Genomic DNA, 17,779 nt, shown 5'->3' with positions numbered 1-17,779 from the left:
TATTAAGACAGTCATTGTCAGGCAGACATTGTGCAGTCAACTGAAGAAAAAACTACAGAATTTAAAAAAAAAAAAAAAAAAAAAAGCCAAGCAGGAAGACTTTACTTTATCTGAGATAGAGAAACACACAGCCTGTATGGTGAAGAGCCTTTCCTGCTGGATGGTGATTAGGAAGACCCACTTGTACAGATGTCTCATTAGTCTTAAGCAGGCATTGCACGCAACGCACAGCTGCATTTATAGGACCCACAATAAATGTAAACAGTATTCTGTGAAAATTGATGATGGGAAATGAATCTGGAAAAGAAAATAACAATCATAAAGATCCAGCTCTGTTGGAAATGTGTGCATGCATGGGACTTGTGCATATTCTCACTTATAGAGGTACTTCATATTAGTTATAATATAGTTTATATTAGGTGGTAGAAAAGGGATAAATTGTGGTAAGATAATAATGGGGCAAACACTACATCTGGTACCAAGTTGGCATAATTTACAAAAGCAATGAATGCAGCCAGGTAGAAATAACTGCTTTTAGACTGGGAGGCTTAATTTATAGGAAGCAGTTTGCACCACTGCTGACTGGTTATTTACTATGCCTCAACTCACACTGTTTAAAGAGACCTACATTAGAGAACAATATTAAAGATAACCGTTAAAATATTAACGTACTTTTAATCACCAAACTCACTTTGATAATTATTTGTAATTTTGCATCCATCTCAACATCTTGTCTTTTATCTGCTACATATCCTTTACACTGTAATGTAAACTTTGTTGTAAAGTGATGCCATAAAATGTTGTTTGGAAACCCTTTTTTTCATATATCAATAGTCAAGTTAAAAAATATAATTATGTATTTTTTCGTTTGAATAACTCTTAAAACTTGTTAATGGCTTCTTTACCTCAAATTATGTTATCTTAAGTATCAGAAAACATCCACATTCTGCCTCAAAAATCAGTTCTTAGAACAGAAGGATTAAGTATAATAATAATAGCAAACCTTGCCTGAACTGTCAGTGCAGACTAAATATATATGGACAGATTATTTTGTCTAAATTGTAGAGGTATTCAGGATTTTTAATCACTTTGGAAGAGCATTTGATTGACAGGAAATGAGTGGGGGGAGAAGGTCAGCCGGCTGAAATTGGTCCACAATTGTCTTCACGCTCAATTAGGCTGCAAGGATGCAACAAGCCAAACACAGTGAACACACACTGATCATACACAAAGTGGCCCAGTACAGGTGCCCATAACATGAATTACTGCTGGCAGTTTTATATTATAATGCATAACTGCGTATCCTCTCACTTTTTGTAATAAATTCCTAAAGCTTTTTTCTCAAACATTTTCTCATTAATTTTTGTGTGGACTTCAGCCAGTCTCAGACTAACTTATGTACACAGCAGATGGTGGAACATCTCACAAATTCTCTTCTAATCAAAAATGCGTCTGAACCAAACAAACTGTGAGTAAGATGCATTGTCTGTGTGGGCATAGTGCTGCGAATTTACCATACTGTTTCCTGCCTTTTTATCATAAAAATGCTTATTTCTATAAAACTTATTTCTATAAGATGATGCTGTTTTTATATGTCATATCACTGAAACATATTGAAAGTCTTCTTGTTTACATATGGGTTGTTTTCATTCAGGGTCATGAGGAACAGTCATATAATCAGAACCTAATAACTGCAACTCAACAACTTGAGACATCACCTCCTCTGGACAGATTGAAATGTTTAGGGTGAAGTGTGTGTGTGATGCAATGTCGAATCATGCGCATTTTGAAGTTTACGCAAGTCAGACCCAGTAAAATAAATTAATCGTGCCTCAGCATGATGTCATTAATAATGAAATGTATAATGCTTTTATCTTCATATAGGAAACTCTGAAATGTGTGTGAAATGCTATTTGTACGATGTGCTCCCCACAAAAGCTTTTTTTTTTTTTTTTTTTTTCAATATTCTGTGGGTTCTGGCTTCCCTTTCCCTTTATACGACAGTGGTAAAGCAGACATGGGTCTCTGCTTGAAACCAAAGGAGCTGTAATATTTAAATCTGAAGCTTTTGCAAAAACATTTGCTGTTAAACAGGCAGTTTCTCACAGCAAATTCTTTCTGTTCCAAGCGATTAGTTCTAACTGGGACGTGACCAGTATTGCCAGTTCACATGAGAGAAACAAGCAACCAGCTTGATTTATAAAAAAAAAAAAAAAAAAAAAAACTTGGCTCCTCTATAAAAGACTATAAACACAGTAAAAACTCTCATTTCCTTGGACTTTTAAACTCTAAAAGAAGACACGTGAGCCATCTCAAATGGACCTCATGTAAAATGTGTCCCCTGTCCTCGAACTGATGAAGCTGAACTGTAAGTCTAATGACAAAAACTTTTTTTTTTTGTGCCAGCATGGTGCATGATATTTCACTTATCTTCATGTTATTAACCACCTGAGGTCAGACCTAGCCCTCCAATGCAATCCTGCTCTGTTAATAAATGCTATGCACAATGAGTTAGAGATATTTGGCTTGTAAAATTATGCATAAATGAAACTAAAATGCACAATAACCTTTACAAGAGCACTTAATTAGACTTTCTCTGAAATTTTGAAGATAAGTGTATAACTATTCAGTTTTCCAGGGCTAATTACACAGCATGCTGTTCTCTGACAAATTGATTAACTAACTAGGAAAAAACAAAACTGAAACATGAATGGACCATTAAATGTTCTGATTCAACTACATCTTACATCTAAACAATTCTTCATCATCCCATTCACATTTAAGACCTCATCAGGTCAGCACTGCACCTAATACATAAAGTTATTGAAATACTGATATGTTCACGTTTGTTTTTTCAGTAAATTGTCTGAAATGAAGGAAAACCATGATAATGTTCTGCTCAAATGTCCTACATTCATGTTATATTAACATAGCATGAACTTTTATTACTTTCTCAGTATATTCCTTCCTGTCACACTGTCAGTTCATTGTGGTGTGGATAGGGACATGTAGTCTAAAACACCTGATGGGATGGGCAAGGAAATGGTTACGGGGAAATCCTGGGGGGAAAAAAAAAGAAAGAATCTAACTGTTGTGTTTGTGTTTCCTGCTGTGCAACCAGTGGTTACTACTTTGTTGCAGACAGCTATTAGAGAATTAGGAAGGCTTCATAAAGACAGCAGGGCAAGCCCAAATAAGTAACTAGATAACTAACTCTAGAGAACAAGCCCAAAAACCTGCAACCTGTGTGACAATATTAGCAATTAACTTTGGAGAAAAACTTACTTGGACCAAGCAGACTTGGCAATATTACATCTGATGTACTGGGCCTCTCTCTGTCTCTCTCTCTCTCTCTCTCTCTCCCTTTTGCCCTTAAAGGAACCAACACCTATTTTAACATATTACTGTGAACAGTTGTTCATCTCTGCCTTAAAGCTTCGGTAGGTAATCTTGCTAATTTTTTTTTTAACTGAGTGAAGTGGTTCCTTATTCTGATCACAGTCTATACATTTTGTAATCACGAACAATAAGCTATATAGTTAGACTACTCAGTTTACTTTAAATCTGTAAAAATTGACCAATCAAAACATTCGGGCCGAATTGGAGTTGTTCATTTCTTATATTTCATAAGCTTCTTCTGGCTCTCCTCCCACACTGCATACCTGATAGCCACACCCTGCATATAAATAGCATGTTGGGATGAAAATACACAGTAGTGAAGAAGAAACTGGGAAGGCAAACATTGCTGAGGAAATGCAGGAAGGATTTCCCCGACCCGGCTCGGTTTATTTGCCTCCTCGTTGGTGGAAAAAGCTGCAAACTAGAAAAGCACTCTGAGAGGGCAAATCTCCTCCGTGCTTTAAAAAAAAAAAAAAAAAAATCCCTGGATCCAAACTGTGATCCAGATCACCACCAAAATTAAATCAGTTCTTCTTTTTCACATTTCCAACAACTGAAAATTTCAATAAAATCCGTCCTTAACTTTTTGAGTTATCTTGAACAAAACAGATAAACGCTGGTAAAAACACAACCTCCTTGGTGGAGAGGAGAAAAAAGCCTTGGATCATGAAAGGAGCAAAACCAAAGGGGGAGGAGCCAAGACAGGGAGCTACTTTCACATCGTGCTAGCTCCCCAGCTTTAATAAAACATAACTCTCCTCTAAAGACAGTCGACTTGTAAAAGTAGCTGCCAACTTTGTGCGCAGCTTTGAGCAGTTGAGTCGTCACTGGTTGGTATCCGTTTCATAACACCTGACATTGTGCGTAGAGCCTTGTTTGGATGTTTTCTTGCTTTGCCTTGAACTTCTTACTGTAATAATTCTTGAAAAGTTGAAAATGTAAGCAGCATTCACTGTCATTGTTGTGAGCTTAAAAATGGCGACAAGCAATAAACATGATAAATCACCAACGTATTATCCTCTATAAGTGATGATAAATGGTGATGTTCCCCTTCAATTCAAACTTTGCTCAGTATAAAATTCAGTTTGCAGAAAGTTGGGCTGCACTTTTCTGTTTAAGATCCCATAGAATAATAAAAATGTCTATAGCAGGTATTTTACAAGTACACCGAGTACATTGTAAAACTTTGTTAGGTCACAAATTCTAAACTCAAAGATATTGACTTTACAAATATCAAGATAACAAACTGTTCTATCTCAGCAGCTAAAGCCAGAAAACAATGAAAATGACTATTTTTACTATATTGGGCAAATTCAGACAATTAAATTACTTTAAAAGTATTTAACTGTATATCTATTTCTAAAGGTTAACATATACTGTACTGTACAAAGTTAAAGAAGAAGCCGTACTAAGGACAAGTAAACTTTCTAATTAACTGTAACTAACATCTGTGACCTGTCTGGACAAAAAAAAAAAAAAAAAAAAAATCTCATCTCCATGATTGCTTTCGTAAGAAGACAGGCATAGTCTGAGCCATCAGTCAACTGTGTTGATTACATTACAATACAACACTGGTATTTTTCACTGTGCTGCTGTTTTTGTCATCACATTGTGGCATGCTCTGATGCCTGAAGCATTAGCATCACTCCTGCTTATTGTCATTGTACACAGCACTAAGTCAGGAACTGTTTCATAATTATACTGTTCAGTTTAAATCCAAATCTGCCTGTTTCTTTAAAGCTGGAATTGATCCTAATTTTATTTATTATTTCCATTATTATTTCCCTTTCCTTGCTTTCTTGTTTTAATTTTAAATTCTACTTATTTTCTAATGTTTTATTGTCTCTGTGAAGCACTTTGAATCACCCTGTTGTTAAATTGTGCTGTCGAAATAAACTTGCCTCAATCTTAAAGTTGTCTAGAGGCTGTTTCAGGAATAATTTTTGCTTTAAGTCGGATCCCCTGCTATCTGGTTTAAGATGTAATTTAATTAGCAACAAGCTGGATTGCTACAATATGAATGCAAGACAGCAGTTGTTTTCTAACGAAATTGTCCAAATAGCCAAAAAGCTAATTAGGACTTTTCTTCTGACTTAAACACTCCTACCTATAAACTGTAAAAGCATTGGAAGCCATGCATCATTCTCCCAGATTTTCCCAACGTTCAGTGAATGATCAAAATGTGATTCATCATCTTTCTCATTTCTTGCAGTGCACAAAAGGTAATGAGACCGGCAAAGTAAAGGACTGCACACTTATATAAAGGGTCATGCTGTTTGGAGTACACTTAAGGACTGGGCAATGATTTCATCAGTCTGAACGAAGCCAGATTTCCTTCTGTCCATCCATCTTCGCCTGCTGCGTGTAGTATTAGGAGCCTCTGGCCCAGATCTGTCATTCTTATTCACATTCTATGCTCCCTTCTGCCTCGCTTACATTGGCAATGGACTGGGCCAGTCCCAGCTGGCCCAATCAGAAACTGCTTACTGGTGAAACGCATCCCTACAGTGACAACAGTGCTGCCCACATGCAAGCTGTTCAGTTCTCACATTCACCTAAAACAACCCCACTAAACTGTAAGGGTTTTTTTTTTGTTTTTTTTTTGTTTTATAAAAAACACTGAAAATATCCTGCAAATTTCAGAGCAAACTGTCTGAAGAACTTTCCACCTGAGACCCATGTTTGTTTTACTGTATTCCCAGTTTCTACAGTACAGAGCAAAGGCTTACAAGAACTTAAAATTAACATTGGAGCCAACTAATTTTTCTCCAAAAACAAAAGTTTTTCCTAATTTTTTATCACTCCTCTCCTTTTTTATTTGAATTTGCTCAGTGCAACGTTGCAGTGTTGGTGCCTGAAAAGTTTTAAGTAATCAAAATGCTGCTCAGACTGTGGACAAATGTAGGCCAAAACTCCTCTGAATGACAACTAGCTTTCCTAATGTAGACAAAGAACACAATGCTTCCCAAATTTAAATGTTACCTAACAAGTATACCAACATGGTAAGCCTTTTTTTTTTGGTAGAGTGCATGATATTGTTGCAGAAGAAGTCATTTTGAAAAATTAAATGCGGTATCACATGGTTATCTGTTAATTTATGGCTTGCTGGAACCGTTTGCTGTGCTTTGCTTTATTTGATGAACAGAGACAGGATTTGCTGACTGTTGCCAGACTCCTTTTAAAACGTTGCTTTGAATAGAAGTGATCCGCAACACAATGTGGCCATACAGAAAGCTTCCACCATCATCAAAACCCAACCAAGTCTGACAATGCCTCATGTCTGTTTACTTCGGCGTTGCAGGATCAAGCATACATGAAGGAACGCCACTCAGCCACACATCTGTGAATAAAAAAAAAAACTTCTTATTTCCTCCTGGTACTTGGGACTCTATAATATGTTTTAGTGAAACGGTTTTCTGACAATTGATATCCTTCTTCTCCCAACAGTGACTATGACGACCGCCACCTCTCCTATCCTGTTGAAATGGGACCCAAAGAGTCTTGAGATTCGCACCTTGACTGTGGAGAGGCTTCTGGAGCCCCTGGTCACACAGGTAATTCACTTAAGTCTGTATATAATGGAACACAAAAAAATGCTTGGCCTACAGTAACAGCACTTTGCTCTTTGCGTATTTATGTTAATGTTGTGTCAGTAATGCCAGAGTCACAGTAAAAGTGTTATATTTCAGCAAAGTGTGTTGCTTCACCGTGTAATGTTGCCATAGCAATTGATTTCAGCCATATGTATGCTGTGGTTATGTAATATATACAGGCTTTGTATAGGGAGATGTTATGTATTTATTTGACGCAGTATGTTAGATCATACCCCAGATTAAGGCTAGAATGTGCTCTTGTCATGACTGAATACAAACTAAGCTTTGTGTCCTGTTGAAAGTGATATGTAACTGTTACAGGATCCAAACTGGTTAGATTGCCATGTTTATTTATCGAAAAGCACCAGGATGGTCTTACGGCCATGAAGCTAACAGATTCACATTCTGCCTGATTAAATGTCACATCTGCAGAACAAAAGCTCCAAGAGAAGATTCAGGTTTTTATCAAGACATCGTTTTAAAATCCAGGATGTGTGAAGGCATGGAGGTGCTTTTAGTGCATGGAATATGGGAAACTTGCACTTATGTGCAGGACCATTAATGCAGTGTAACGTAAGATCAGCATAAACAGCCATCCAACCCAGGTACTTTTTAAAGGTAACACTTTATTTCAGCAAACCACATTTTGCTCAAATCAAAAATACTTGTACAGTTTTTGTAGGGTAATAAAAGGGACAAATGAGACATAACCTTGTCTCAGCTTTTTTGAATAATGAATTTGTTATCAAACACATTAAATTTACAGTGTACTGTACAAAAACAAAGTAAATAAAGGCTCTGTTTTGGTTTTTGATGGTATCTTTGTTCCCGTGTAGGGGGATGTTTGTTAAATACTTACAAATTCAGTTTTTGTTTACATTTTACATAAAATTCTAACTCTTCTTGAAAACACAGGTGTTGCATTTTTTTTTTTTTTCATGTCAGACAGAAGTCAGACACAATAGCAAAATAGTGGTAGAAAAAACAGTAAACAAAACCATCATTGTTTGCTAATGTACCAAAAGAAAAAACAGAATATATATTTTTATGTAGCATATGTTGCAATTTGGTTAGTAATATTTTAAATTCAAGCTTCCCTCCAGGTTCAGAGAGAATTGTATTTTTACATGAGATTTAGGATTATCATATGAAATGACATGAAATTATGAGCTGCTCTATATTTTATCACAAGGAGGCAAAGTTGAGATTTGAGCAGCTTCATTTGCAAATTGCAAGATGTAAATATGTTATTTACACCTCAGCTTATCATTTTTTTACATACTTTCTGTATTGTGCACAGTAGAGTTCTGCCTCAGTGTGCATGTACACACAGCATGCATATGCAAGTAGGTACACTCCAGCAAGCAGAAGACGTATGTTGGAAAATATGGTATAAAAAATATTTTTTCTAAATTTTTTTTAAAACTCTCCCAGGAGGGTGAAGATAGAAATTCTCTTATTATGCTGAGAACTTTATGTCCATTATGGAGATGCAGCTGAGAATCGTAGCGAATTAATTGTAGTCATTTCTGAGAAGTATTAGAGTTAAAATGGATCCAGTATTATTGTAGATTTCTGTGGTTGGACAGATTTCTGTCAAGTGCTTCAGTCACTCTTGGAAAATTGGTCCGCAGTGTGGTTGGTAAATACGACGTGACTTTGACGCTTAGTGTAGTATGCTATTTAAATGATTATTTCAGAAGAAAGTCGAAAGAGGAATTGCATCAAAAGCAAATAGTTTTGTAAAACTCTGGACGATGCATGTATGAAACTTGGATAAGGTGTGCCATGAAACATGAGAAAGAATCACTCTTCTTTGTGATTAGCTAATTGTGATTTTTTAAAATGGGGATTTTAGGTTTAAACCAATTATTCATTTAGCCCTATTTTAGATGGATCTTTTACTTGTCAGAACTTGTTACGTTAAAACTGTGAGTTTTAGCCAAAGGCTGGCGCAAAGTCATCTTGAAAATAGACTTTGCTTAGTTTCCATGAAGAACAAATGGCTTGTCAGAACTTTAGTCACCACAGCTCACTGTCAGTGTTTTTGACAAGGACTAACTTAAGAGATTAGTGATGTCACTTGACTAAGAAGATAAACTGGAGGCTAAATAAATCTCCTAAATTCCTTATTTCACATGCAGATTTGTCAGGATTGCCAACTGACTTTTGAAATGTGATAAATGTTTGATGACACGAGTTAAGTGTCTGAAATCTCACCAGAAAAAACAGTGTTGTCATATTTACACTATTCAGAAAGCATCTGGAGGAAGTACTAATACTCTTGGTGCAGTCAAATGCAATGTGATTGCAAGAATCAATGTATGCAGTAAGCAAGTACGTATCTCAAAATATTTTCATGTTTGTAATGCATAAAGGGGAAAGGTGTACTTGTCTATTTGCTATGCAAGAACATTTGAAAGTCTGAAAAGTCTTTGTGGTGCTTCAGAAAATGAACCAAGTGAAAGTTGTAGGAATAAAAATGTGACAAAGATTTCATCTGCAGGGCATGAGACTGCTATCTGTGGTTCTAAAGCGGTACCCGAGATTGGCAAGCAGTTGACAGCATTGTGATCACTGAGCATACCAGTAGCTTCCCCCAGTGGCCTGATGTTCTTTGCTTGGCTGCAGATGGCTTTTTATTTTTAATAAAGCCCCCTTTCTTTCACCTGATGCGAGATCTCTGCAACGTTATGATGACATTTATCTTTTCTTTCATCTTTCTGGCTTTGCTGGTCCTTCTGCCGAACAATATGCTTCTCTTCAGAAAGCTGCTGCTTTCGATTTCTCAAATTCTTCATTTCATCAGGTTATTGTGAGATTTTTCTAAATTATTTATATGGTATTGGCATTTTGCTGTTTGCATTTGGATGTTAGCAATTTGCAGACAGAAAAAAGTTCTATTCTGCCATGAATTCAGTCTGTTCTGTCAAACTGTGGCTATTTTGTTGAAGTTGTGGTGGAAACCAGTATGAGACCTGCCTGGACCTAACTTTTTACTGGCCAAAAAACATTAAGGACTATCAGAAAAACACATTTGAAAATAATTGATTTATAATAGACAACTTGCCTTTTTCACAATATTACAAGTGCAAAATAACTATTCTACTCTATTCTACAGACATTTAGTAGACACTTTTATCTAAAGCGACTTGCATATGAGAGTGAAAACCACACAAGCATCATAGGTGGAGGACATCATAGGAAGGTGCTAGTAGCTAACAATATACCCTATGGTAAAAAAGAGAATAAAATCTGCAATACTGCTATCATCATTACTAATAGTGTCTGCAATTAGTCTTACCTGTACCAATCATTTTAGTATATTTTACATTTTAGATGCAGTGTTATTTTTAAACTTTATTAAACGGGTAATGAGTTACTTAACCCCCAACAAACAGGACATCCCATCAAGAAGCCACTTGTCATTTTAAAAAAGGTTTGTGAAGACACAAAGAATAAAATGTATTTTTTAAAATTATTTTTAAATCAAACTAGAGGCTTCACCACAAACACAAGCAAGAATTGACTAAACAATGTCTCAACAAACTTAATTTAAAGCAAATCATTAGAGCTGAGGAGCACACTGAGCTTAAGCCTTTTCAAAATCAGAACATTTTTAACTCATGTCTTACATTTATGTTGTGTGACTGAAGTAATTCAATCTTCATGCTTTTAGAAAAGGAAAATATAGCTACTCGGGTGGAATCTCAAAATGGGTATGCAGCTTGTAATGTTGTCCCTGTGAATCCCTTGTTAAATCCACTAAAATAACAGAGCAGCAATGAATGCTGGTCAGATCAGATTATATGCTCATTTACAATTTATCATTATCATTCAGAACATCGTGGGTCCTGTCAGGCTTTTTTTAAAAGATGCATTATGTAACTTTTTGACCTTAAAACTCGTGTTCTGGACTTGTTCGATGACACAGTGACACATCATGTGCATTTCTGGAGCCGCTGCTGCCCAGCAGCTACCTGAGGCTGACCGCTCTGTGACGTTGCAACTGAGTTTCTCTTCACACTAGAAAACATACTCGTCATTGATGCAGCAATGAAATGCAAGGAGATTAAAAGAAAAAAAAGGACAAAACAAGATTCATCATAAGATGGTCTTTTGCTGGCTGGAGAGAGCTAACAGGTCATGTAGGATGCAAGATGGGCGCTGAATTAGCCGTGTATAGGGGGCGCGTGATAGAGTGAATGGCAAGAGTTCTGTAGTATGTCTTAAACTTCATTTTTTTCTTCACTTAGCACCTAATGATCCAGGTTATTCTGAAATACTCTGCTAATGTTTCACAGCCAGAAAACGATGCACATTCAGATGTAGCAGTCTCAGTAAAAGTGACTTTATTGGATTCTATGTAAAGAAGCAGATGCAGTAAAATCTATGAAAAGCTGAAGCTGAGTTACAGAAATGGTATTTTGACTTCAAGTGTCACCATTCTTTTCTTTTTCCTGACATGTTTAAAATGTGTAGTTTTACCCATTATTTGCTGTTATGGCAAGAAAAACGGAAAATGAGTTTACTTTTGTTTACTTGCTTGACAGTAAAAAGAACATTTTATTTACCTAGCATTAGGGCTGGACGATATGACGATATATATTGTTTGAATGATAGAAAATGTCTATCATTTCACATGAGGCTCTATTGTTTCCTCCACTATAAGGTGCTTTACTGCAGTATTTTACGCTGAGATGCGCTTTACGGCATGCATGCTGCAATATAAAAACAAACATGGAGAAAGACGGTAGCGGATGTGTTTCAGAGCAGGATAATTCACTAAAAAGATGCCCAGCCAACCAGAACTGATGAGCTTGTTCATAAAAGAGGGGAAATTTCTGTCGCATGGATGCAGTTTGGATAGAAAAAGACCGAGATGAAACCGACAACAGTCCCAACAATGGACTCCAACACAACTATCTCATTTTATCACCTGTGCAAGAATCAGGATAAAGAATACAGAATAAAGAATAGAGTCAACAAACAAAAGCTGCTATAACAGTGTCAAATGGTGACAAAAGTGTTCATAATGAACTCCTTACGCAAACGCTGCAACAGGCTTTTTTCACTGATGCTGTTGCCAAGCACATCTAACAAATAACTGATGACTGACATAAAATTACACAAACAGTGTTATATTGTTGTGTTTATCGTTAAGGGGATAAAAAATGAGTTATGTCGTGATGAGATTTTGGTCGTATCGCCCACACCCACACATTAGGATGAAGAGGAACTGGTAATAGCTGTCTGAATAAACCTTAATAAAATATCAACATTAAGCGAGGTTGGCCTGAGATGAAAATATGAGCAGAGAAAAGCTTAAACTCAGGCAATTGGTTCTCATTAAGACTCGTGTTTTTACTGTCAGCCACATGCAGTGTTGGTTCCTTATGAGTGGTCACTGAGTGGCAGGTGGGTAATTGCTTGATGTCAGGAGGACGAAAGGCTGATGAGCTGCTTCTTTTTACACTCAATGATTATTATAAAATCCTCTCGACTGCAATGTCTCACTGCACTTACAGCAAATTACATGTCTGGTTTCTACACTTCTTCTTCTTCTTCTTCTTCAAAAAAAAATCTAAAACACGTATCATTCCTTTGACATTTTAATTCCATTTTAGTAAAATATTTTCTTTTTAGTCAGAAGGTTGTTGAGTCTGTCTGTGCCATGCGGTGTAAGTTGCATCAAGATAATAGAAGAGACATATTTCTTTTTGTAGTATTTTAACTCCTGCTTTCTTTGCTTTCCTTCATCTGACTGCTACCTTTTTTAACTGACAGATCTGCGCTTAGTCATTAACCAAAATATATATTGTTACACAGTTAAAAAGGGATGAAAAAAACAAATACAAAAGAATGTGACGCAATCCATTTGCTGCACAGCTACAGGGACAAGCCCAACAGTAAGCTACAGCAGTTCAACTTATTTATAATTGCACTGGAAGTGTAAAATAGCTTAAAAACGGGAACCAGACATTGTGATTGTTTTCATGTCAATTTGGGTGATTCGGTGTGTTAGGATGGAATAAAAGGTTCCCGCAGGGGAATAGACAAACAAGCTCACCCTGACATCACTTCAGATAGTGTCCTCATTCATCATCACCAAGCTGCTATCAGCCTAGCCAGAGTACTGGTTAGGTCCATAGCTAATCACACAGAGGGGAGGGGGGAGGGGGGGGGTTACTTTATCACTGTATGAAGAAAAAATGCCTCTGTTTTAACAAACCTTTTCATTCTGGAGGAGCTGCCAGTGTGGAAACATTGAAAATGAATGGAAATCCTGTGGCCAAAATGGTGAATCTATGCTTATTATCTATGCTAATTATTTTGATATTACCACAGAAAATGAAGTTGGAAAATAGGCAGACTGGGTATTTTAAACTTCCTCTGTGGAAGTACTGAAATGCATCTCTAATGGTAAATTGACCGTACAGCCTCTATAAACTTCACATTACACGCATTCAGGTTTTGCCTAGCAGCTCTGTTGTATATGTAAGGCCAAAGTAACGTCATTGTGTGTCGAGTATTTGCTGTTTAGTCATTATGTTGCAGCTTTTACTCGATCAGCACATTATGCAGCTTGAAATTAATATCCCAGACAAGGGCTCTCCATATGTTTTCTGAGCAGAACCAAGCATATCTCTGTTTAACAGGTGAAAACACATGAACATTGCATAGCCTAACTGGTAAAGATGCCTGCATCTTGCATCCTTCTTGTACTGGGAGCTCTCTCCAGCCAGTAAGAGTCTTATACTGAATCTTCTCTTTCTTTTCTTTGTTGAATAAGCCACTGTGTGTGTTCAACATTGTCAGTGTGTTTATATCTGCTGGCTGGTGTGTGGCACAGTGCGTAAAGCAAAACTCGATTGCAATGTTGTGCGGTGTCCTGAAAGAAAAACATTGTAATGTAGTTTCTGTTGATTGGGGCTTCAGATATCATGAAACGTGTCAGGAGCGGTGAGTTTTAAGGTTGGAATGTTATGTAATGATCTTTCACAGAAACTTGGAAAACATATGACATGTTAAGCATCTGACTGTTTAGCTAGAACAATTGATCAAACTTGTAATGGTCCCTCCACCATCACCCTCTTACTGTTAACTTACCGTGTGTACTCACACGTACTGCTGTTCACTGACTTTTCTTTGCTTGCAGCTATGAAACAATGCTTCTTTAGTCATGTGAACATCGTAATCTGATATGTCTTTTTTTTTTTTTATTTAAGGTAAAGAACTTGGTTTTTAATTCTTCACAACATAACAGGTAACCAGTGTTTGTACAAAACATGAGCTGTACCTGTATCATAGGTCAATGCTTGTTTACATTCATTGCAATGCTAATTTGCTGTATGGAATATTTCTCTAACCTTTTACATAAAGCTACTCTTGGTTTTTCGGCTTCCGTTTAACACTGTTGCAAAGTAACAGCATCATTTTTCCTTTTCATTTAGTTGACACTGTATTCTTTTTTCCATGCGCAATTTGTATTTGCAGATGAAAGGTCTAAGAGATATGAAAGACATGTAACATATAAAGTGCAAACCAGCCACAGTAAATGCATGTTTTAAGTACATTAAGTGTAACTTTAGTCATACAAAAAACACTAAAATGACTTTATTTGCATTCAGAGTAATAAAGTATACAGAGTATGACATATATTACATACATATGTAGAAATGTCCCACACATGAGAGAATGTCGAACAAAAATTAGTCCCTCAAATACACATTAGGGATGTAAATCTAACAACAACTCAGAATTTAATTTGATTCCGATTTTTGGGGTGACTATTTGATTCAGAATCAATTCTCGATTCAAACAGATATTTGATTTGTAATCATTACACTTAAGTAACAAAGGGTGCTAATTTCCCAAGTAACTTAATTCTTCTATAAACTAAAAAGAACTGAGGAATTATTAGAGACGATTCAATTCAAATTGGGACATGTACAAAACTTTTTTACTTGTCCTTTTTCTTAATTTTAATGAGGAAAAAAACAACACAGACCATTATACTGCTGCTCTAATTCTCAAGAAGACAAGTAAAAAGATCAATATAATCAATAAAAATGATAAAAATTATTTTTATTTATTTAACAAACATTCATTCTTTTTAACAAAAATATCTATAATAAAATTGTGAAGCAAAAAATCCCATTTTTAATTTTTATTTAAAAATTTGATTCCCCACCCCAAATACACATGCAAAATAGGTGTGTGTTTCCAACAGCTGTATATGTATCTGTGCTCTACAGAGCATCTATCAGACTGTCAGAGCAGGTGTTGTTAGTTATTAGCCAGTTTTTGAGATGGGATTTAATAGTGGTGTGTCTGGTGCATTCTGTTGTTTCAGTATTTTGTTCCAGATGCTGCTAGCCTTCTCTGATAGAAAAGACCATTTACAAGTGGTGCATGTGTGGGTGGGACCTTTAGTCTCCATCTAGTGCCACTTGTGGTCCTTGCAGTGAGCCATTCAGTGATGATGGTGCTAGTCTATTTAATATTTTGAATTTGGAACAGGCTTATTTCAAAGTACTGTTTGACAAATTCTTTTTTTTTTTTTTTTTTGTACTATCCCATCTTCTCTTTTGGATATGCAATTGTTATTACTTAGTACAGCAGAAGTACCCCCTTTGAAGAAACACAAGCCAATTTTCACATAGCTAAGTATATTTCAACAGATATGCAGTAAAATCAGCTTCTAACTTTAAAATTGATCCCAGTGCTCATGATTTTTTTCTAGGGGCTTGAGATCTTTAGTTGGTCTGTTAAAAGATATGTCAGATTTTTGTTTAATCTATAAGCACTTTTAGATTTCTCTTGCATATTGTACCCACTTATCAATCTTGATAAATGCATGCTTTCACTCAAAGTTGTGTATGTTGGTGTTTATTTTTATTTTTCTGCACTGAATTGGCAAGTGTCCTTGTGCTTTGAGTGCTGGTTTTATTCTGATGGAGTTTTTTTTTATGTCTATTGGATGGTTAAAAACTTCCATTCAATGCTTTTTAATTAATGTGCCAGTTCGATTGGTGTCAACAAAACACACTAAAACACAGAACTCATAGAATCTCCAGACTCTAACATTTTACATGCTCGACTCTTTGAAAAAAGGTCTGTTATCTGTTATCAAGTTGGGGGAAAAAAATCTTTAACATAATGGTACGGCAAACACTGGTTTGTTCTGTATCATCTACTCTAGGCTGTGTTTTTAATGGAAATTGAACGTGAAAGTATTAACTCTTTTTAGGCTTAAAATGGGTAAGGACCGGTTGTGTAAAAGGGAAAAACAAGTAGATTTCCTTCCTGATCTCTATGCCCTAATTCCATCTCTTGGGTGGGAATTTTGACTATTGGGATGTTGGGTCATTGACATGACATTGTTCTTCCATTTGAGGCAGTCTTGATGCTGCGGTCTTTCCAGTTTATTAGATTAGAAAGGGCTAATAATCCATTTTCTAACTATGCTCTTCTTTCTTTGGGGACATTTGACTGCTTCAGTTGCCTTTCATACTTTGACATGGATTCATTCTTGGTGAGTAGTAACATACAGCTATAATGAATGTAGTATCACATTGATGACATCTGTAGTGGTGCTGCTTCATAACAGTGCTTGACAGTGGACTGTGCCATCATGCACGGTTTATTCTGGTCTAGGCTATGCTTTTACCTCCAGACATCTAATATTTCTGTGTACGCAAGTTTTTTAAGGTCTGCAGTTCTGGTCATCTGGTTAAATGTAGCTTGTAAATGAAAACCTACTCAAACTCAAACCATGAAAGATAAGTAAGTGAGGAAATACTAGCCTACTGGTAAACTAAAGAGACACACCAACCTGAATGTATGTTCCACGTTGAGTGCAGAATTAATTCCATATTCAATTTAATTTGGTTTTCTTAATGATCTTATGGATTATATCCCTTAACAGATTGACTTCATAGGCTGGCAGAAGGCTTGGAGGAAACCTGAAGGGTGGAGTTGGCTGTCAACACTGAATGCTTTAACCGCCATTGTTTTTGTGTGTGTGTCATCCAAGCTCAGTGTTTGACTGACTTTTGGTTGGCACCTGACACATATACACTCGAGTCAAGGGGCTTCACATAAAGGGTGGGGAGACAGTGGTGGCAAGGGGATTAAGGCTTCATGCTGAATCACTGTCATAATCCATTAAGCTAGCGGAAAAGGAAGAAGCCTGGACCTCAAACAGACGATTTTTAGAGGCAAGGACTGGTGTAATACTTTTCAGAGCTTTCAATGAAACCATTAAAGAGTCACTCTCAAAGTTGGGTAGTTTGAACTAAATTTGGAGAGTGACAAGATGACAACTCTTTTGTACAACAGTAGTGGGAACATTTTAAGATGATTTTGCTTGACAGGTTTGGGTTATCCCAGAAAAGAACTTCATGCAACTATAATCCTGTTGAGGTGTCTATTATTAGAGTCTGTGCATGTTAAATTTATATTAAAATCTCCCACCGTCAGTTTGCAGACGAGCCATAATAGCCGAAAACACTACAATGTACTTTATGGGCGTTTGATGCACTGAAGAAAGGAAGGCAGCACGGCAGTATGGATCTTTCTTGAAAATTATTGAGAGGATGAAACTGCAGGATTTGAAGTTAAGACATCCTCTAGTTTTTGTTCTTTTTTTTAATTCCTTGTTTAAATTTGGCTGACAGTATTTCTAAGAGACTTTGAAGCCTGCGGTGTTCAAAGCAATCCGACGCATGCCATGCTACAGAAAGCAGTCCTGAATGCTAGTGTAAGGAGGAAACAGAAGAATA

The 17,779-nt window shown here is 36.4% G+C and overlaps 1 protein-coding gene across 1 annotated transcript in view; it reads left to right on the top strand.

Moving 5' to 3' along the window:
- ctnna2 (catenin (cadherin-associated protein), alpha 2) overlaps positions 1 to 17,779 on the top strand; it is a 329,734-nt gene that overhangs the window by 20,523 nt on the left and 291,432 nt on the right. Inside the window, exon 2 of the mRNA XM_079238137.1 lies at positions 6,847 to 6,953. Within this exon, the coding sequence (XP_079094263.1) occupies positions 6,852 to 6,953 (102 nt within the window). The 5' untranslated portion in view covers positions 6,847 to 6,851. The remainder of the gene's footprint in view (positions 1 to 6,846; positions 6,954 to 17,779) is intronic.

This window comes from Telmatherina bonti (genome assembly GCF_933228915.1).
Source record: "Telmatherina bonti genome assembly, chromosome: 3".
Taxonomy (NCBI): domain Eukaryota; kingdom Metazoa; phylum Chordata; class Actinopteri; order Atheriniformes; family Telmatherinidae; genus Telmatherina; species Telmatherina bonti.
Note: the sequence above shows the minus strand (reverse complement) of the source record. Positions and strands in the feature narration are given on the sequence as shown.